The sequence below is a fragment of the Fusarium vanettenii genome, assembly GCF_000151355.1.
Source record: "Fusarium vanettenii 77-13-4 chromosome 4 genomic scaffold NECHAsca_3_chr4_2_0, whole genome shotgun sequence".
Lineage (NCBI taxonomy): Eukaryota > Fungi > Ascomycota > Sordariomycetes > Hypocreales > Nectriaceae > Fusarium > Fusarium vanettenii.
Genome location: NW_003315879.1, coordinates 310,065 through 330,170, shown reverse-complemented (window position 1 = coordinate 330,170; position 20,106 = coordinate 310,065). Strand labels below are relative to the sequence as shown.

Genomic DNA, 20,106 nt, shown 5'->3' with positions numbered 1-20,106 from the left:
CCTTTATAGGAGTCAAGGGTCGTGTCCAATCAACCACTTCAACCTCAACTCCAACCCGACGACAAAAGAGACTTGTAACTCGGAAGTGAGGATATTTTATTGAAAGTCGGTCTTGTTGAATCTGGACGGCTTTCTGATGCAATTTTGGAAGTTCACTAGCCTACGAATGGAAAGACCAGTGTATGCCCTCACATCCACAGAGTATGTGTCAAGGTGAATGCCTAGATTCATGGTTCTCAAGGCCAATGCCGATGAAGGCTCAGTGCCACCCCTGAAGACAGTGAGATTAGTTAACAATAGCTTAAAGTGCCTACATCTGCCTTGAAGTGGATTTGTAGATTACAGCTGCTGTACATTGACGTTCTAACACCTCCTTAGTTGGTGGAGTGCAGCCATTTCTATCATTCAACAATGACAGCAAAGAAAACGTTTCGATTTCTTTCTCATCTGCTCCAATCTTCCAGGGATTTTCAGATCGTTTCACTGCAAAGACCCCAAGCCTGGGTTCTATCGTGTATCAACACTCGTAAGCATCCATCGTAGGCTGCGCCCCCAACACCCGGCACTTGAGGTACAGGGTTGTTGACAGGGCTATATGTAAGTCTCGGCTAGGATAGACTTGCCTATTCATTAAGTGACAACCAAGTGAAAATTCTAAATATTTCATCAGGAATCAAGGTTGGGATTGCCCTGATCCAGGGCAGCCATTTCGTTCATTATGGAGTCCGAGGTTTAGACTAGACGTTCATAAGAGTACACTCACAGTTTACGACAAGATCCTCCGCTTTTCCTGTTGCGTCTTGTATAAATTATACATTATTTCATTACTGCTAGTATCCATGATATGACATACTGTAGATTGGTAACCTAGTCCGGCCCGATTCAGCCCCATGTCCTTCAAACCCATGCCCTGTTAAGCCCTATTCTCTCGAGATCGTCCTTTATCGGCCTGTCCCTTGCCAGGTGCAGCATCAAACTTGCTCTTCCACACTCCCTCTTGGTTAAACATGGTGATACACTCAGCAGCGCTCGGCTTGCCGTGCTCAGGGTCAGCGCCTCCGTCCAGTAGTACCTGTATACAATGGAGTCAACAAGATTTCCTTTTTCAAATGCATTTGAGATTCGTGTTAGACGAGGTTAGACTCACCTGAACGACTTCGTCTTCCTTCTTGAATATTGCACCGGCAAGAGGACTCTGACCTCGGTCGTTCAGACGGTTCGGGTCGGCTCCGTGTTGGATGAGAAGGTGAACGAGATCAGCGTGACCGTGGTATGCTGCAAGCATGACCTGATCTCATAAGTATTCAACATTGTCTGTGCTTCTCAGGGAAGATGAGCTTGACTGCCGTACCAGGGTATCACCTTTCTCGTTGGTGAGGTTCGGGGGTAGTCCTGCCGGCAGAGCTTGCTGGAACACTGCTACATCACCTATCCGAGCCGAGTCATACATCTTGGTCGCAAACTCGATCATCTCCGGGGTGAGGGAATCTGAGCGAGCGGGCTGATTCGAAGGACCGCTCATCGTTGCGGCTAGGATTAGATGATAGCTGCTTGGTGTGTTCACTTGAGTAAAGTCGAGCTTCTGAGTTGAGAGTGAAGTGGTGAAGTCTAGTATAGCAAAGATATACTGGTCTCTGTATTCTTTCAAGCTTTTACCGAGTTGAGTGTCATCGGTTTGAACGGAAGTGAGATGGAAGTGAGAAGTTCAAGTATGACGTACGTGAAGTAGCCACGAAGGGTCGGCCCGGCATCTTCATCCGTGCGTTGGGACAAAAGAGGGTTTATCACATATGACCATCAATAAATACAAGTCAAATACTTTAAAGATGATCGATTGTATCGGCTGTGCTAAGATCAATTTCCAGCCATCTTGGAACGCTTGAATGCAGACTTCCATGTCATGTTGCGCCAGTCCCAACCTTTCTCGTAGAGTGACCCCGAAACCAAGCTCTTACAAGAAGAAAGCACAAATTCACCAGAGAAATCGTAAATCCATCTATCAACACAATTTCTTCGAATGGAATTTCCCCAAATAAACCCATAAGAGAGTCAAAATAAAATGAAAAGGTCGTCGCGGCATATCATTGTACAGTGAGCAATTCATGGCTCAAGGGCCCATTGGTATCATCATTCCCCCGCCCTCACCAAAACGCCATGGGAAAAGTGGTAGCATCGGATCGATCTCATCCTTTCTGCACTCTCTCATCAGCCGACAGACGAAGCTGCGCTGCCGAGAACCTACCGTGAAACAATTTGCCATGTCAGAAACACTCGAATTTGTTTAGTTGCCTTCAGCGTAGATAGTCGGTGATTCCATCACCCTCGCCATTGTCAGGCTCGTTTGGGACTGGAGGGTCCGGCTTGGGAGTCTCGGGGCGATGGGGGATATCGAAGCTCGGGCGCATAATGATTGTGTCAATTTCTTTTTGTGAAACCTTTTTCAATCTCTATTTTTTCTGGAGTCTTTTTTTCGATCTGAATGATTATTATTAAAGATGCAAACAGATAAACTCCTGACCGAGGGTGGGAGCGAGGCGTTGACGGATTATATGTAAGTCTGCCGGTGGCGGGGGTGCGTTACGTCAGGGTGCCGTGGGCAGCTCAACTCGACGTCTCGGTATTGGATGGAGGCCAAGGGATGAGCGTCGAGTGAGGGGATCGTTGGATTGATACAGAGGCACAACATGTGGTTCTTGGAGGGGAAGCATTCCATTTCTACGCTGTCTGCTAAGGGAAAGGGTTGCTGTTGGGCAGCGCAGGTGCCGATCAGGCGATTCTAGAACTTGCATCGTGGGATGCGACCATCAGGGTTACAGCAGCAGCAGCAGCAGCAACGAAAAGACAAGAGACATGGTTGCGTGCGTTGTGATAGATGCTGTACTGGCAGCTGTGGCCTTGTGGGGATAGATTGTGCTTTTTCTAGATCTGTTATGCTTGTTTTGAACCGACAGTCAAGGTTATTTACGTAGGTACGCGACAGAGATCTTGGCGATGGGGAAACACGATCTGGCTGAATCTCGCCTAATAAGGTAACTTGCTGCTGTCGACGCAGATGAGGCGGAGAAGGGCATTACATTGATGATGCATGATGGATGATACTTGTCCAACCTTTAAGTGACACGAGATATATCATCAGAGGCGACGTACTAGGTCCGTTAAAGTAAACGTGTCCTACCGTTATCGGTCCTCCTCATCGTCGAGTCGTGCTACTTTTTTTCTTTTGCCGCCGTATAGTACCCATCACGGTCTATCCATTCTTACAACGCGCGCCGCCGCCGTGAGCCAAAGGAGGAAGCGAGCCGCAAATACCCCATCGAGAAGCCAGAACCGCACAAGTCAAAGTTTCAAGAGCAGGGATGAAGGGTCCTCGCAACCCTGGCGTCTTGTCATCAAGGATTGGCGCTTGAAGAGGATTCTAGTTAGGTTTTTAGGTGCAGAAGGCGGATCGGCATCTTCAACGGTCGCAGAAACCCCGACACCGACAGAACAGCACGGGCTTTCAGCTGTCACGACTGCTCCACCAGAGAAAGCGGCGGCGGCGCCTGGGGAGGAGGACATGGAAAAGCGCATGCATGGCTGGCGTCTGCGGGTTGTTTGGGGGAGCTTTTTTCAAAACATCGCATTCGGCAGGTGAAGAGGAAACAAAGAAATGCGGTTTGGGGAATTGCCCATGGCTACGGTTCCGCGTCTGGGGAGTGGGCTTGTTCTGCTCTGCTGTTGGTGGCTGAGCGTGGGATGGAGGGTGTGATGGATGGGATGGAATGCTTCCAAGATTCTGCTTCAGTGGTTGCTGCGAGACCGAGAATCCATGAGTGAGGGGTAGCTACTTTCCTACCACGTAAGTATTTACCACGTTACGGACAGCACATGGGTATTCCGGATGGATCGCATCGAATTTTGCCTCGAGAGCTCGAGCTCTGCCGCCGCCGGTCGTATTTCCCTCCAACGGAAGCTTTGCTGCCCCTCATCGGGGATCGGAGCGCCGAAAGACGTAATATCAGATCAGGGCTGGACGTGGAACTAGAAACTAGTCCTGTAGAGAAGAGACCCCGTCCGTCATCATTGCTCTAGCTGGCCTTGGGAGCTGCAGCATCAAACAAGCGAACGAGGGTTTAACGGCGGATAAAAAGGCCAGAACCCAAAGGTTCCCCCCCCCTTCAACCCCTGGAGGGTGTGCATGAAGAGAGTATTCACTCGTATGAGGATGTACAACTGTATCTACATAGGTTACTACCCCGGGAAGCTCGGGGCCCATGTTGATCGTTTCCCGAGACATGACATGTCTAAGCTTTTGCAGAGCAACTGCCAGAAAAGACAGAAAAAAAAAAAAGACGGCGTCATCGTGGCTGAGAGTCAATTGAGAGTCCTCCCAGTAAAAGGAGGAGGAAACAAAAAAAGAGTCTCGAGACACTATCCCGGAAACCGAGGGAGGGGGTCATTGACCCGAAGAATGCAACCTGGGTGAGGCATTGGGCTGAAGCAGTAACAATCTGGTGGCACAGTTAACATATCATATTTCACAAGCTGGGCCACGCTCGTTCCGTCTTGTCCTGGAGACCGAATCCAATCGGCTGGTCAACGGCCAATTCTGTCTCAGGCCAGCCCACCCACAGAGAGATTTGACTAAGGAGAAGGGCGACTGGCTATCTGTAAAAGTGAGATGATGAATTGAAAGATAGCAATAAAAAAAAAAAACAGGCTCGTACAGTCAAAGCTAGGGTCAAAGTATCATGACGCCGCCTTCACCTCGGGCTGAGCATCAGATGTTGGATCATGGCGAGCCGCTAGGGCGCTGGGTCGATGGGGTACCTGGCGGGGAGTTGCGCGCGTTAGCGGGGTACTCGGTCCGCAAGGCAGAATTGTGTGCTGGAGGTGGGTACCGCGCTGACTTCCACCAAGTAACGCCGGCATTGACAGCCGGCAAAACCGCAAGCGGGTCTCCACCTCCGTCGGCGGCCGGCCGTCGCCGCCTCAGGCAAGGCAGGCAAGGCCCCCAATCACGACGAGCTTGACCAGCTTGGGGATGGGTTTGTCAGATGTCAACCATCCGAACGTCTTCTCACGCCTGCCTTCCTTCATGAGAAAAATCAATCGACGGCGACGGACGACGTCGAATAAGGCCCGACTAGGGTTCAACATGCCACCTCCCCCTACAGTAGCGCGCCCAACCACGGGCGAGACAACGGCCATGCGTCGCGCCGCACCGACCGCAGGGCACCGAAGCGCAGCGCAGCGCAGCGCAACGCATCATGACAATGACTCTGACTCTGATGCTATGCAGACCCTCGTTGCCCCTAGCTAGGAAGACGCAGCCCGTCGACCCGTCGATTCGACATCGGTCTCGGGCCTCTTGGACACGGCAGTGGGGCATGGCGTTCGTCCTTGAAAGACTATCTGGATCAGACCACCTCTGTCAACCACCATCGCCAACCAAGCAGCTGCCAGCAAGCTCCCCTAGCTACCCACCACACGCAATGCCGTCCTTCTTCCTCTCCCAGAGTGACGACCACTTGCAGCCCACCTGCCGCCCATCTTCCGGCCCGTCTTCCTTGAAGGCCGACGTCCTCCCCGTCCCCGTCCGTCGGTAGGGTAGGGTACGTTGCTCTGGCAAGCCTCCCCCACGCACGCCACCATCTCGCTTTCGGCCAGGAGAGCATAACTCGTCACAATTGCACGCCGATGAGCAATTACATACACGCCCTGTTGAGTTCAGACTCTGGCTTCTCTCGTTCCAACCAATGTAACCCGTCTGCTGATCCATCATCCTGCCAACGGCCGCTGTTGTTCCTTGTCTGTCTCTGCTGCCCGTACCCAGCCCAGACCCAGACCCAGACCCAGGCTTGCGGCAGAAGCCCTGTGTGTGTGCCTCACTCTACCCTTCTCTGCTCACCGCACTCCCCGTTATACTCTGTAGACCTCTCCTCCTCCTGGTGATTCCTTGGCAACCCCTCCAGCTCCTGCTCCCGTATAAGAAGTCTTCGGAGCCTGCTGAGCTCTTGACCCTTTCCTTTCTCTTCTCTTCTCATCTCTTATGCAAGAGTTCAACGACAACAACAACTTCAACAATTGTCTCTTACAACAACTTCCCAATGGCTGAGGTCGAATCCATCCAGCCCTTTGGCATCGCCCGCTCTACTGTCAAGGGCACCCCGCTCTCCGAGGAGGAGATCTCCCAGTACAATGACTTCTTCAAGGCCAGTTGCTACCTGTCCCTGGGTATGATCTACCTGAAGGAGAACCCTCTCCTGCGAGAACCCCTCAAGCCTGAGCACCTCAAGCTTCGACTTCTCGGTCACTTTGGTTCTGCTCCTGGCCAGATCTTCACATGGATGCACTTCAACCGTCTTATCAAGAAGTACGACCTTGACAGCATCTTCATCTCTGGCCCTGGCCACGGTGCCCCCGCTGTGCTCTCTCAGTCCTATCTCGAGGGCGTCTACACCGAGGTGTACCCCGACAAGACCCTCGACACTGAGGGTCTCCAGAAGTTCTTCAAGAGCTTCTCCTTCCCCGGAGGCATTGGCTCTCATGCTACCCCCGAAACCCCAGGATCCCTCCACGAGGGTGGTGAGCTGGGTTACTCAGTCTCCCATGCTTTCGGTGCTGTCTACGACAACCCCGACCTGATTGCTCTTACCATGGTCGGTGATGGTGAGGCTGAGACTGGTCCCCTTGCCACTGCCTGGCACAGCAACAAGTTCCTCAACCCCATTGTCGATGGTGCTGTCCTCCCTGTCCTCCACCTTAACGGTTACAAGATCAACAACCCTACTGTTCTTGCCCGTATTTCTCACAAGGAGCTTGAGAACCTCTTCCTCGGCTACGGCTGGCAGCCATACTTTGTCGAGGGTGACGATATCGAGTCTATGCACCAGGCCATGTCCGCTACTCTCGAGCACTGTGTCAATGAGATCAAGAAGTTCCAGAAGCAGGCCCGTGACAGCGGCGAGGCCTTCCGCCCCATGTGGCCCATGATCGTCCTCCGAAGCCCCAAGGGCTGGACCGCCCCCCGCAAGGTTGACGACAACTACCTCGAGGGTTACTGGCGTGCTCACCAGGTCCCCATCACCGACCCCGCCACCAACCCTGCCCACCTCAAGCTTCTTGAGGACTGGATGCGAAGCTACGAGCCCGAGCGTCTCTTTGACGAGGCTGGTGCTCCTATTGCTGCTCTCCGCGCTCTCACCCCTGAGGGCAACCGACGAATGAGCGCCAACCCCGTTGCTAACGGTGGTCTCATCAAGAAGCCCCTGAAGATGCCCGACTTCCGGGACTATGCCATCAAGGTTGACAGCCCCGGCAACGTCAACAACGCCAGCATGACCAACATGGCCGTGTTCCTCAGGGACGTTATCGCCCAGAACCAGAACAACTTCCGTCTGTTTGGTCCTGATGAGACTGAGTCCAACAAGCTCGGTGGCGTCTACGCTGCTGGCAAGAAGGTCTGGATGGGTGAGTACTTTGAGGAGGATGAAAACGGCGGCAACTTGGCCAAGTCCGGCCGTGTCATGGAGATGCTTTCTGAGCACAACTGTGAGGGTTGGCTCGAGGGTTACATCCTGAGTGGTCGTCACGGTCTGCTCAACAGCTACGAGCCTTTCATCCATGTCATTGACTCCATGGTCAACCAGGTATGTGAACGTGACGTCCATGTATAGATTCTCGCTAACAATATATACAGCACTGCAAGTGGATCGAGAAGTGTCTCGAGGTTGAGTGGCGCGCCAAGGTCGCTTCCCTCAACATTCTCCTGACTGCCGTCGTCTGGCGTCAGGACCACAACGGTTTCACTCACCAGGATCCTGGCTTCCTCGATGTTGTTGCCAACAAGAGCCCCGAGGTTGTCCGTATCTACCTGCCTCCTGATGGAAACTGTCTGCTTTCCGGTATGTGTTGACTCGCCCCTGGTATTGGGTTCCCCTTCTAACACACTACAGTCATGGACCACTGCCTGCGCTCCGTCAACTATGTCAACGTTGTCGTCTCTGATAAGCAGGAGCATCTCCAGTATCTGCCCATGGACCAGGCCATCGAGCACTGCACCAAGGGTATTGGCATCTGGCCTCAGTTCTCTACCGATGCCGGCCAGGAGCCCGACCTCGTCATGGCTTCTTGCGGTGATATCAGCACACACGAGTCTCTCGCTGCCATCGATCTCTTGCTCGAGCACTTCCCTGAGCTCAAGATTCGATGCGTCAACGTCGTGGATCTGTTCAAGCTGATCCACCACACCGACCACCCCCACGGTCTTCCGGACTCTGAGTGGACCGCCCTTTTCACCGATGACAAGCCCGTCATCTTCAACTTCCACAGCTACCCCTGGATGGTGCACCGCCTGACCTACAAGCGTCCCGGCAGCCTCAACCTGCACGTCCGCGGTTACAAGGAGAAGGGTAACATCGACACCCCTCTCGAGCTGGCCATCCGCAACCAGACCGACCGCTTCAGCTTGGCCATCGATGCCATCGACCGCATGCCTCAGCTGAAGAACCGCGGCGCTGCTGCCCGCCAGACCCTCCTCAACGCCCAGATCCAGGCCCGCAACGAGGCCTTCGAGACGGGCATGGACCCCCCCTTCCTCAAGAACTGGACTTGGAAGCGCAACGGTCTGTGGAAGAAGATTGGCGACGGTCTCGCCTCACGATAGATGGGATTAGTATTTAAGGTCTAGAGAAAACAAGGCAGCAGCGATCATTCGCTGAAACTTAGACATTCTAGAATTCGGTGGGATAGACCAGGAGGATGGATTACAACTGAGATGAACGGTGGAGGAACAGGGCGTTTGTTATGAGGGCGGTTTACCGTGTTATGAAGAGTTTCTTTTGATGTCATTTTCTTTTCCCTCTTTTAAGGAAATCTCTATTATATATAAATGAAGCGCGAATGATTTTCCTCTCTTTTTCAACAATGAAACATCGAATCATGAACTTGGCTTTGCTGCTCTCTTCATGTGATACTGCACGATATTGAGCTCTGGAATCTCAGACTCGTCGACAACTTCGAACCCAAACTTTTCATATAACCCCTTGCCTTCGGGGGAACTGTTGAGATATGCCATCCACCCTTCCTCATCTGCCTTATCAACACCAAACTGCATCAGTGCCGATCCAACGCCACGTCGCTGTGCTTCCTTGGCCGTGGCGATAGTACTCAGAAACCAATACTCCTCTCCCGCGGCGTGCTTGTACGTAGCGTTGGCATTGGCCTCGAACAAACGCACAGCAAGGGCCGGGTCACCTGAGGAAGGGTAGTCAGACTCGGAGAGGATTGCCCTCTTGGACGGAGCGGCGGGCCGGCGGACCCAGCGGGCCCAGCCGAGGACGGAGCCGGGCTCGGACTCGGCGATGACGACGCGGTTGCCCCGGGTCCCCTCGATTTGGGACCGGAGGCTGTTGGCGATCCAGGCTTGGACGTCTGGTGATGTGGATGGGAAGCAGCGTTGAGAGAATAGGCTTGTGGAGAAGGCGGAGAAGTAGACTGATAGCATAGAGGGCAGGTCTTCTTTGGTGGCTGGACGGATGGTGATGGAGGCCATAGTTGCGTTGCGTCTTGAATTTGGCTGCTAGAAATTGAAGTTGGGGTTGGAGTTGAAGTTGCAAGTTGATTGCTAGAGTTGAAGATCAGCCTTTCAGCCTCGGATGAGTCATGCAGGGAGACGGAAAGAGCGTGATGCCTTCATCGCGACTTCCATCTCACAATCAAGCACGTTCAAGTTATAAACATCCAAATATCTACATCACAGGCCAGTGACCCCTCTCAGAATAGACACAACTTGTATCTCACATTGCTTCTCGCATCTGTAATACCGACACATATCTCGACTATGTCAGGCTGCTCTGCTGCCTGACCAACGCCCTCAAATTATTCCCATAGTTGAACCCAAGCCCCAAACGCCTATCCCTTTACCCTTGCAATTCCATATCCCCAAGTCGTCTCTAGCATCGACGCACATTACAGAGCCTTGACCGACTGAAAGAAGGGGTTGCCCTGAAGGTCGGCATTCGCTCCGACGAGCTCCTTGAGAGCCGCCACCTGCTCCTCGCGGCTCATGTTGCCCTGCTTCACCTTGTCCTTCCACTCCACCAACACCCGCTTCAGCATAGCACTGCCCTGTTCCACGTCCTCCTTGCTGTACTGCAGCGCAAGGTCCTCGTGCTTGGTCGTAAAGTCCTCGAGCTCATCCGCCTTGCGCTTCGCCATACGCACCACCTTGTCCGGGAATCTCACCAGCTCAGCGACGTGGATGCCGAAGCTCTGGTCACACACGCCCGGAGCGACCTTGTACAGCAGCGTCACCTCCCGTTTGGCGTCAGCCTCGGAGACTGCACCGCCAGTGCCGCCGATGTGCGCCGTCACATGGAGGTTCTGTACCTGAGGGTACTGGTCCGCCAGGGCTGTGAGTTCGTGGAAATGTGTGGCAAACATGGCCGAGCAACCAATCTCCTTAACAATGTGCTCCGAGATGGCCCATGCCAGACCAAATCCGTCGTACGTCGACGTACCACGACCGAGCTCATCAATAATGATCAGGGAATCCGCGGTGGCCGACTTGAGGATGTTGGCAGTCTCCAGCATCTCGGCCATGAATGTCGACACGCCCTTGAGCTGTGAATCACTGGCACCAACACGGGCCAGGATGGAGTCATAGATGGTAAGTTCGGCCTCACTACAGGGCACGAAGCATCCCACTTGAGCCATGAGAGCAATGACGCCAGTTTGTCGGATATACGTCGACTTGCCGCCCATGTTGGGGCCAGTGATGATGAGGAACGACGACTTGTCGCGAGTAAGCTCGATGTCATTGGTAATGAACTGAACGTCGTCCTGCAGCTCCATGCAGGGGTGTCGGGCTTCCTTCAGAATTGTTTGGCCCTCACCACGGGCATGAATCTTGGGTCGCACATACGATTCAAGGGCATGAACCGCAGCGTGTCCGAGCGAGACGATAACGTCGAGGTGAGCAAGTACACCAGCAAGGCGTTCTAGAACTGGGCAGTACGAAGAGGCGACCTGGACTACCTCGTGAACAAGACTGCTCTGGGTCCTGTTGTAGTTTTGTGATAGTTGGTCATGCTCCCGGCGGTATGCCTGCATCTTCTTGGTGGTAAAGTAGACACCGTTCTTCTGCGTAGAGCACTCCTGGTAGCCGGACTTGTTTCGAATGCAGCCAGCCTCCTGTCGGGTGAGGCGCATGCATACACCGTGGACCTTGTGGTTGGTCTCAAGGAAAATCTTCTTGTCAGGCTCTTGACCAAGGTCCCTTGCAGAGGTCAAAAACTCAGCCCGGATATCCGAGTCGAGTTGATCGAGCTTCTTGCGGATGATGCGCAAGCCCTTGTCAAAGTCGGCCTTGATGATGTACTCATGGCGATCCAGAGCATCCAGGTCAACTGTCTGCTCAACCATATCTTGCAACTTGCCCAAACTATCTGACAGGTCACGAAGCTTGGTGGTGTAAGCCTCGTCAAGAGGATCCTTGTAGTTTTCGTCCATGACACCTTCGAATGTGCCAATGAAGCCAGGGAGCCGGATCACAACCTGGTACGCACGGACAACGTCTTCCAGGTTTGCCTTGCCGCGCTGGAATCGCTTGGACAGTCGGTAGAGATCGGGAATGGAGCGCAGATGCTCCTCTTGTAGGGTTTGACGGAGCTCGGTGTCGACGTAAAAGGCCTCCACCAGTTGCTGACGCTTCTCGATCTCTTGCTTGCTCATTAGGGGCTGCTTCAGCCATTGGGCCAAAAGCCGGCTGCCCACAGGGGTCTTGCAGTGGTTGAGAACTCCATAGACGCTCATGGTCTTGGAGCCATCCCGCGGGCCTGGCATGAGATTGAGAGCCTTGAGAGCAGCAGCATCCAGTTTCATGAACTGGGCCAGATCATGCTGGTAGAGCTGGTACTGGCCAAAGTTGGAGGGATCTTGGAGGACGCCGAGGTACTTGATAAGAGAAGCGGCAGAACCCATGGCCAGCTTGAGGTCTGTTTGGGGGAGGAGAGTAGCTGATCGCTCGTCTTTTAGCAGACGAGCCAGATCCTGCTCGATATCTCGAGTGCCAAAGTCGCCGCTTGGCCGCTCAGCGATGGCCACGCCGCAGTTGTCAATGATTTTCTTCAACTTGGCCAGCTCGGGGTCCTTCTCCTTTTCACTCTTGTCGATTTGAACCAGACACTCCCGGACGCCAAGCTGGATAAGGAGCGCCTCAAAGTTGGAGTATAGGTCGTTGTCGAGGAACTCGCTGACTCCCAACTCTCGAACACTGGCATCGGCAAAGCAGACACCAATGTTGCGGGCTTCGGAAGCCTTGGCTGAGATCTTGACCGCGAGGATCATAGGTGCAGACTCAATCTGTCCACCCAAATCATCCTCGACATCCTGCAGGTTGCCAGGGGATGCTTGCTTGACGCACTTCCAGTTCATTCGTCCACTGGCGCTCTGCCAGATTTCTATCCGCTTGCCTAGTTTGAGCAAGGCTTCTCGGAGGAATTGTCGAAACACGGTCATGGTCATTGTTACTGAGGGGAGTCCGGTGTGATCGTTTCGGCCGAGCTGTCGTACAACGGAGGTGGTTTTGTATACCTGTGATTGTCGAGTTAGAAGGGTCGAGAATCATGGCGGTGTCGGCGTACGGTTTTGGCAATAAACATGGCATCTTCGCCATGGGAAGTGTACCAGTCGCCTCGATCAAAAATACGGATTGTATCATCGTTCTCTGATGGCAGTGACTTGAAGAAGCGGATGAAGCCGCCTTCGTCGTCGAGCTAGGCACCGATAGATTAGCAAGAGAATTACCAGAGTAATTCAGACAAGACAAACCTTTAATTCAGGTCGCGAAGCCATGATGATATCGTCGCCGGCTGCACGGAAATGGATTGAATCAAGTGTAAAACTCCTGGTCAAGAGGTTGAGATGGAGCAACGAGCTAAAGGACTTGACGACGTTGATTGAGTGGCGCTTGTCGCGTCGCTAGCTCCTGACATTGGCCGGGAGACGCGTTTTTGGCGTCTCTCAATTAAAGTCCTGACGCGAAAATGCGCTAACGGATTTGTGCATGAACTGCATGAACTGCATAAATTGTGTGTTTTCATAATACAGCCGCGGGGTCACCTAACAGTCTTGTGCTTCCTCGGGATGCAAGCCATCGGGAGGCTTGAGAGGCTGCATCATCGTCAACACTCGTTGTAAGAAGATTTCTATCATCATTCCACGATGAATTGATGATATTATTTGAGGTTTTGTTTGAACACAGCATTCAGCCCTCTTACCGTCTTCTCGAGCCATCATGCGCCCGTCGGGAGAAACAAAGTAAAAAACGTTGAACAATGCCAGACATAAAGTTACGACTTGGTACAGATGAGGCTGATGCCAGGAATGAGCATGTGCAATGAAACACAGCAATATTCGACTCTAGATCATGGCGCCCAATAGAAGGCAAAACCATCCTCAACTATCATCAGCCTCTCCCTCGTCAGCCAGCCACGACTCTCAGCGCGGGATACGTACAAGACATCGAGATCTCATTCGACTAGCGCGCGACGGCCCGTGAGATTCAAGTCTTTCTTTTTCCTGGAGCACCGACATTTCCCCGATGTCGTCAACATGCCTATGCCTAGGCAAGGATGTGTGGAACAAGATGGGACGAGATGTTATGGGAGATGGGGAATCTCGTATGCTTCTACGATACTTTGCCCTATGTCCGTGGGTGGATATGTTCTAACGAGTGGTTTAGCTGACATCCCACGCTGCATGGATCACTCGAGTGGGAGGATAGACTCTCATCGTCGAACTATGCCGTTCAAACGTTGTCTAGCGCGACCGCCGCACACACACAAAGACGGCATCTTTTTAACCTTGTTTTTGGCATATGCCATGTGGGGTTAAACTCGAGGTTATGCTAACAGTTGCTGGAAATCCTTATCAACAGCCGCCCCTTGTTCAAGGACAAAGAGTCTATTTGTATGGACACGCGCCATTTTAAGCACAAAGATGTGCCTCACAACAAGAGATATGACCGACACAAAGAAACTAGCAGGCGGGAGAGCGCGGGAAACATGCTTAATCCTTGAAAGACAATGAGCACGCCGTGGGAGAATGCTTGGATTACAGAGGCTCTTCTTGGTCAGTGTCCTAGCAAGCGTCTTGGCGACAGGGTTTCTTCTGTCCATCAAGGTCCTCACGCAAAGGCCGGTCTTGCCCAGAAAGGAAACCTCCCGCCCGCCCACGGTGGCCTACGGTGCGCAAAGGCCCATTCGAGGGCCATCAAGGTCCTCAACAACGCCTCACAGTCCCTTCTAACCACCCCCCGGCTTGGCACCACTATCCACTCTTTTCGCACGTTTAGGTTATTGGCAATGAGATGACCCTCACTTGAAAGGAAAAAAGTCTGAGACAATGTCTCTTTTCTCTCTCTCTCTCTCTCCGTCTCTCTCAAAACCACCTCCTCACCCAGGACGACTCGACAACCCTTTTGGCCTTTTTTTCCCCCTTCAGATCCTCCAACCACCAGGCCCTGCTCGCTCTCTCGGATCTTGCTTGCCGACTAGATCCTTCAACCTTGACGCATCTAGAAGCTGTTTCAAGTTCTTCGTCCCATAGGAGCCCGTCGTCTTGACTCTGCAACTCGTCCGCATACGCAACCACACGCTACGCAACCTTGCTGCAGAAGAATTAAGCTTAAATATTGCTTCTTCAGTTGGCCCGTCCATTCCCTCCACGCGTCTTTCGCTTCTCACCCCCTTGTGGTTGGATCCTATCTCGTCTCGTCTTCTGAGAACCTCTTTGGCACATCCTCGCCCACGACATGTACACTCCCGTGTCGTCCCTCGCCAAATGGGGCATCCTCGTCTCTACGGCAGCATCTGCCGCTGCCAACCTGGCCCCTAGAGCCACCACTGCCGCTACGACAACTGCAAGCGAGGCCAAGGTCACTGCCATTACCGGTTGTCATCTCCATGCATCTGATCTGTTGGTCTCCCTGCTCTCAGATACAGTACCCCTGACTAGGGACTAACACAATTTGTACAGCTACTGCTTCGCTGGTGAGACAGAGTACCTCGTAGACATCAAGGTCACCGCTACCACAGATGTCCCCGCCAAGTACACAGACTGCCATAGCCATGGCTCTGAAATGTAAGCATCTAAGCGTGTCATCCTATTGGACTATACTAATCCTTGTTTCCATAGGTACTGCGTAGACTCTGATGGAGAAGATGTTGCTGTCCAGGTCGAGGGTGCCGAGTCTGAAGAGGACCATGATCATGAGGAGGAAGGCCATGAGCACACTGAAGAAGAAGGACATGATCACGAAGAGACCGAGGAAGGTCATGAGGAAGAGGAGGCCGCTGAGGCTGACGAGAACGAGCACTGCCATTTCCATGCTGGCGTTGAGTAAGTCAACTCGAACATTTGATCCTCGACATGGCTAACAACTCCTTCCAGGCACTGCACAGGCGGCAGCGACAGTGAATCCGAGTCTAGCGAAGCTGGGTCTTCGTCTTCATCTTCATGCCAGCCTCGTCAGAGAGACTACAACATTGGCCTGCGTGTCGGTCTGCTCTTTGTCATCCTTGCCACGAGCGCCATTGGCGTCTTTGGTCCTATCCTGCTGCACAAGATGATGCCTACCAAGCTCAACCTGGTGCTCATTGTTCTGAAGCAGTTTGGTACCGGCATCATCATCTCCACTGCCTTTGTTCACGTACGTTGCTTCAGCCTCGTTGGTCAACTTGAAAACAGGAAACTAACCAACTCTAGCTTTTCACCCACGCGTTCCTCATGTTCAGCAATGAGTGTATCGGCGAGCTCGGCTACGAGGCTACCACTGCCGCCATTGTCATGGCCGGTCTATTCCTATCCTTCCTCGTGGAGTACATTGGTCATCGCGTCGTCCTCGCCAAGGCCAAGGCGTCAGCCGCGCTCTCTTCCACTGAAAGGAAGAGTGTCTTTCTCTCAACCGAAGTGCTCAGCATCCTTGTCATGGAAGCTGGTATCATATTCCACTCTCTTTGTAAGTTGATCGTCATCCCATCCATAATCCATTTGACATGCCGACTAACAAACTCTAGTGATTGGTTTGACCCTCGTTGTATCTGGCGACGAGTACTTCATCACCCTCTTCATTGTCATTCTCTTCCACCAAATGTTCGAAGGCATTGCCCTTGGAAGCCGTATCGCCACCATCGGAACAGCAGCCGATGCCGAGGTCGTCACCGCCGCTCGTCCCTCTCAGGAGACTTCTTCCGCTCAAGACTCGGACAAGGCTCCTTGCCCTGCCGAAACCACCTCTTGCGAAGAAGTGGCTCCTCCTACTGGTCTCACTCTGAGGAAGAAGCTTGGTCTCGCTGCCCTCTTCGCCTTTACCACCCCCATCGGAATGGCCATTGGCATTGGTGTTTTGCAGCAGTTCAACGGAAACGACAAGTCTACTATCATTGCCATCGGTACTCTCGACGCCCTCTCTGCTGGTATCCTTGTCTGGGTCGGCCTTGTCGAGATGTGGGCTGCTGACTGGATGACGGGCAACCACGGCCAAAAGGCTGAGCTTGCTGATGCCGACATCCTCACCACTGTCCTTGCCTTCACTGGCTTGGTGGCTGGTCTGGTAGTGATGAGCCTTCTCGGCAAGTGGGCATAGGCGGGTGGAATATATGATGTGTTTCAAGAATGCATGGTAACGAACAACATGTCTGGTTTCAGGCGTTTTGGTTAGGGTCTCATTGGCATCACGGAGTTTAGGTTTCAAGAGTCAGCTAGGGGCTGCTCAAGGTGTGCAAAATCGGTTTTAACGACGGTTTCAATCGCTTCTCGCGAGCGGGCTCCAGGGTTTAGAATGGAGTTGTTGACATGAAATATATGCATATATATGATATGATGAAACTTTCAATCGATTATTGGGCTCGTGAGATCAGTGAGAATGGTGGAATGATCAAATATTATTACGAATACTAGACTTTTCCTGCCTCCATCCCTGTCTCCACTCGGCCGAGGGCCATTAATGCTCCTCCATACCCAATCTCCATGTGTCTCAGAGTCTGGGCCGTCGGTAGATCTGGGTCGAGTTGCTCGTGCCATTGTATGGCAGCACCTGTATGTTGTCCACCTCTCTATACATGATGTCCCAGTGGTCCGAGATGTTGGGGTTTCCGTATGGTCTCAGAGCTGCGAACCGCATCCTTTATCATCCGTTAGCTCATGGCCCGTCCATCCACGGATCATGGGGACGTAAAAGACTCACGTGTAGTTTCCAGGGGCAATGCGTGTTCCGTTGGCGAGCTTACCAAACCACCAAAAGATACGGAATCCTCGGGGCTCGCGTCGTAGAGGAAAGGCAACTGTGTCGTCTGGGTCGTTGACATCAGGGTCATAGAACCAGAACTGCTCAGCGTCGCGCATCGTCGTCGCGGAACCGACATATCCACGCTCGCCAACCACTGGTGGATAGTGCCAGAAAGACTCTGACCAATCCCTTTCAAATATCTAGACTTGAATTAGCACCGCCAGGGTACGAGGCCTCTCAAGATACATACATCCCAGCGGAGATTGTCACAGGCGTATGAAAGCCTAGCTCCCAGCTCGACAAAATCGTTCGGGTTTTTGTCAATGTTGAATGACCATCTAGCAGCCTTTCATCAGTAAAGAAAGACAGCAGAGGGGGATAACATACGCCCAGTCTCGATCCATGTCTGTAATGAAGGGTTCTCTGATAAACATGTTGTCGAACGCCTTTTCAGTGTCGTATGCCGCCCCTGGTCAAACCAATCAGTCCAGCTCAGTCAGGCCAGGAGAGCCAAAACAAACCTCCATATGGAATAGATAACTTTTCTCCATGGTCAGACGTAATGCAGACTTTGCCACTATACAGGGGAAGGTAATCGTCGTCGACGTCAGGGAGCGCAAAAGATACACTAGATATTGTTAGAACATTCGCCTAGTCGCTGGCTTCAATAGTTACCTCAGTTCCCTCGTCTCGCCAGGCTGGACAAAAACCGCATGAGGAAGCCTCACTGGCGGCACAATGTTGCGAGGCTCCACGGCATAGAGAAGTGCAATTCCATAGTCTCTGTCAAGGATGTTGAACCCAGCTTGTGGCTCCAGTTTGAACGTGTACCTGTGTCCTTTCTTGTCGTTGTTGGTAATGTTGAAGGTCCATCGGGGTTTGAACAGTTCGGTATCCCTAAGCGCAAATGGTACATAATCGAGTTGGGTGTCGTAGTGTAGAACCTTCCACGCATCAACCAGTCCGGTGCCGACCTGGAATGGCGATGCCCTGAACTTGGGGATCAGACGGTTATTGACGAAAGGAAGGCTGCTTCCACTCGAAGCGATGCGATCATGAAGCATCTTGGCGAAGCCTGCTCCATGAAACTCACGGCCGCCATACTCTCCGATATACAAGGCTGCAAGTCCGGCGATGTATGGCGCCGCCATGGATGTTCCACTCAGCTCATCATAGCTCTGGTCCAACACCGTGCTCACAATCGTGAAGCCCGGGGCAGTAATGTCAGGCTTGATGAGAAGCTCATTGGTGGGACCCCATGTCGTAAAGTAGACGGGCACCGGCCCATAGTCTTCACCACTTCGGTTGCTGTTTGGCTGAGTTGAAACATTAGCAGCTGCAACGGCAAGAACACCATGGCCCGTAGCTCCGCTACTAGCGTAAAAAGGGCCAATCTCTCCTTCGTTTCCAGCTGAGGCTACCACGACGATGCCCTTGTCCACCAGTCGGCTTGCCAGCACAGCCCATGGGTTGTCGCTCCAGCCATTGGGCTTTCCAATACTTGAAGTAATAATATCGGCCTTGAAAGTTGTCAGTGAATCACTCGATTGATATCAAACAATACTCACACCAGCACTGTAGGCGTCACACAAGGCCTGCATGATTGTCTCCTCGTCGGTCTCCCAGGGGTCCTATGACAGTCAGTTACAGGCTAAACATTGCAGTCGAAAAGGTGATTTACGTCAGAGAATACTTTGTAGATGAGAAGTTCAGCGTCAGGAGCAACTCCAGTGAGCCTATAAGAATCCGCGTCACTAAATGCTGGCCATCTGTATCGATAGAAATCTGAAGCTTACCACTCATTGTCAGCAGCGATGATGCCAGCCACATGGGTTCCATGACCTTCATAGTCCATGGGATCGGTGTCAGGCACTTTCGGATACTTCTTCTGGTTATGCGTGTCCCCTAATAAGAGCATCAGCGTCTATTGATCAAACCTCAATCCACCTCCAAACTTACAATCAGCTCCGACCAAGTCATAGCCTCCCCTAATCTTGCATCCAGGGCCAAAGCAACCTCCAAGCTAGGACTTGTCAGCACATGGCATATGGGGGGAAAGGTAAGAAGAGCCATACCGCTTTGTGTGTGTAGTCGATGCCAGTGTCGATTATCGCGACAGTGGCACCTTTGCCTCGTATGCCAGCAGCATGGAGTTTATCGACACCCGTCGAATAATGAACCGTGTAGTTTTTCCTGAGCTTGGACGGGCCATAGGTTGACTTCTCGACTCGGGGTCTTTGCATCGTACGGGCAGCCCACACGTTCACAACTCCCTCCATCTGGCGCAAAGAGTCGACATTGTCAGAATCAGTCTCAATGACCATACCGCTAAAGACATCGCCGCACTCGAACTCTTTGAAAACAGGCTTTCCGGGGCCAGATTTCGAGAGAAATTGGTGCGACAATGTGGAGAGGCCTCGACGCTGGCAGTGTGAGTTTCAACTTGACCAGAAGGATGGAATGAAATACCGGTTCAACTTCGACGATGAACTTTTGAGTTCCACCAGTTCTCACTCGGCCGGTTGCATTGGGGTCAGGGGCAGGTCCCGGAAGTCTGTGGGCATTGACAACAGCTGAGGCGGCAGAGAACGCCTGCAGCAGAATAGAAGACTTCATAGTAGCCAGCGTTTGTCGATGAGATGATCAGTCAACATTACCATAGGGGCCCGCGTCTTTTATGTAGGTCGTCCGTCCTATCCCGGATACTTAGACCCGGTGCATCCCCGGAGGATTGATCAACGCGGATAAGTCCCGGAGAACTGCATCATAAATGGTACAACGCGTGCCCGGTTAGCAGGACGGCAAGAGACATCCGTGCAATTTTCTGGGTACGG

The 20,106-nt window shown here is 52.6% G+C and overlaps 6 protein-coding genes across 6 annotated transcripts; 2 read left to right on the top strand and 4 right to left on the bottom strand.

Moving 5' to 3' along the window:
- Positions 1-913: 913 nt before the first annotated feature.
- NECHADRAFT_78693 (uncharacterized protein) lies at positions 914-1,522 on the bottom strand (the record flags this gene model as incomplete). The annotated part of the gene is made up of 3 exons (XM_003051478.1): positions 914-1,072; positions 1,148-1,288; positions 1,352-1,522. 3 exons carry the CDS (start codon positions 1,520-1,522, stop codon positions 914-916), a joined length of 471 nt encoding a protein of 156 aa, XP_003051524.1.
- Positions 1,523-6,089: 4,567 nt separating this feature from the next.
- Positions 6,090-8,922, top strand: NECHADRAFT_99913 (uncharacterized protein; the record flags this gene model as incomplete). Its single annotated transcript, XM_003051932.1, has 3 exons — positions 6,090-7,631; positions 7,682-7,886; positions 7,938-8,922. 3 exons carry the CDS (start codon positions 6,090-6,092, stop codon positions 8,645-8,647), a joined length of 2,457 nt encoding a protein of 818 aa, XP_003051978.1. The 3' UTR covers positions 8,648-8,922.
- NECHADRAFT_78691 (uncharacterized protein) lies at positions 8,921-9,535 on the bottom strand (the record flags this gene model as incomplete). Its single annotated transcript, XM_003051477.1, has 1 exon — positions 8,921-9,535. The coding sequence occupies one exon, from the start codon at positions 9,533-9,535 to the stop codon at positions 8,921-8,923; it is 615 nt and encodes a 204-aa protein (XP_003051523.1).
- Positions 9,536-9,951: 416 nt separating this feature from the next.
- On the bottom strand, positions 9,952-12,837 carry NECHADRAFT_38537 (uncharacterized protein; the record flags this gene model as incomplete). The annotated part of the gene is made up of 3 exons (XM_003051476.1): positions 9,952-12,576; positions 12,627-12,758; positions 12,814-12,837. The coding sequence occupies 3 exons, from the start codon at positions 12,835-12,837 to the stop codon at positions 9,952-9,954; spliced, it is 2,781 nt and encodes a 926-aa protein (XP_003051522.1).
- Positions 12,838-14,797: 1,960 nt separating this feature from the next.
- NECHADRAFT_38445 (uncharacterized protein) lies at positions 14,798-16,630 on the top strand (the record flags this gene model as incomplete). The annotated part of the gene is made up of 7 exons (XM_003051931.1): positions 14,798-14,961; positions 15,022-15,126; positions 15,181-15,214; positions 15,314-15,384; positions 15,436-15,694; positions 15,751-16,003; positions 16,062-16,630. 7 exons carry the CDS (start codon positions 14,798-14,800, stop codon positions 16,628-16,630), a joined length of 1,455 nt encoding a protein of 484 aa, XP_003051977.1.
- Positions 16,631-17,020: 390 nt separating this feature from the next.
- NECHADRAFT_78688 (uncharacterized protein) lies at positions 17,021-19,888 on the bottom strand (the record flags this gene model as incomplete). The annotated part of the gene is made up of 12 exons (XM_003051475.1): positions 17,021-17,168; positions 17,231-17,472; positions 17,523-17,610; positions 17,660-17,741; positions 17,794-17,900; positions 17,948-18,792; positions 18,841-18,903; positions 18,966-19,008; positions 19,069-19,177; positions 19,232-19,295; positions 19,348-19,695; positions 19,787-19,888. The coding sequence occupies 12 exons, from the start codon at positions 19,886-19,888 to the stop codon at positions 17,021-17,023; spliced, it is 2,241 nt and encodes a 746-aa protein (XP_003051521.1).
- Between the last annotated feature and the right edge of the window lie 218 nt (positions 19,889-20,106).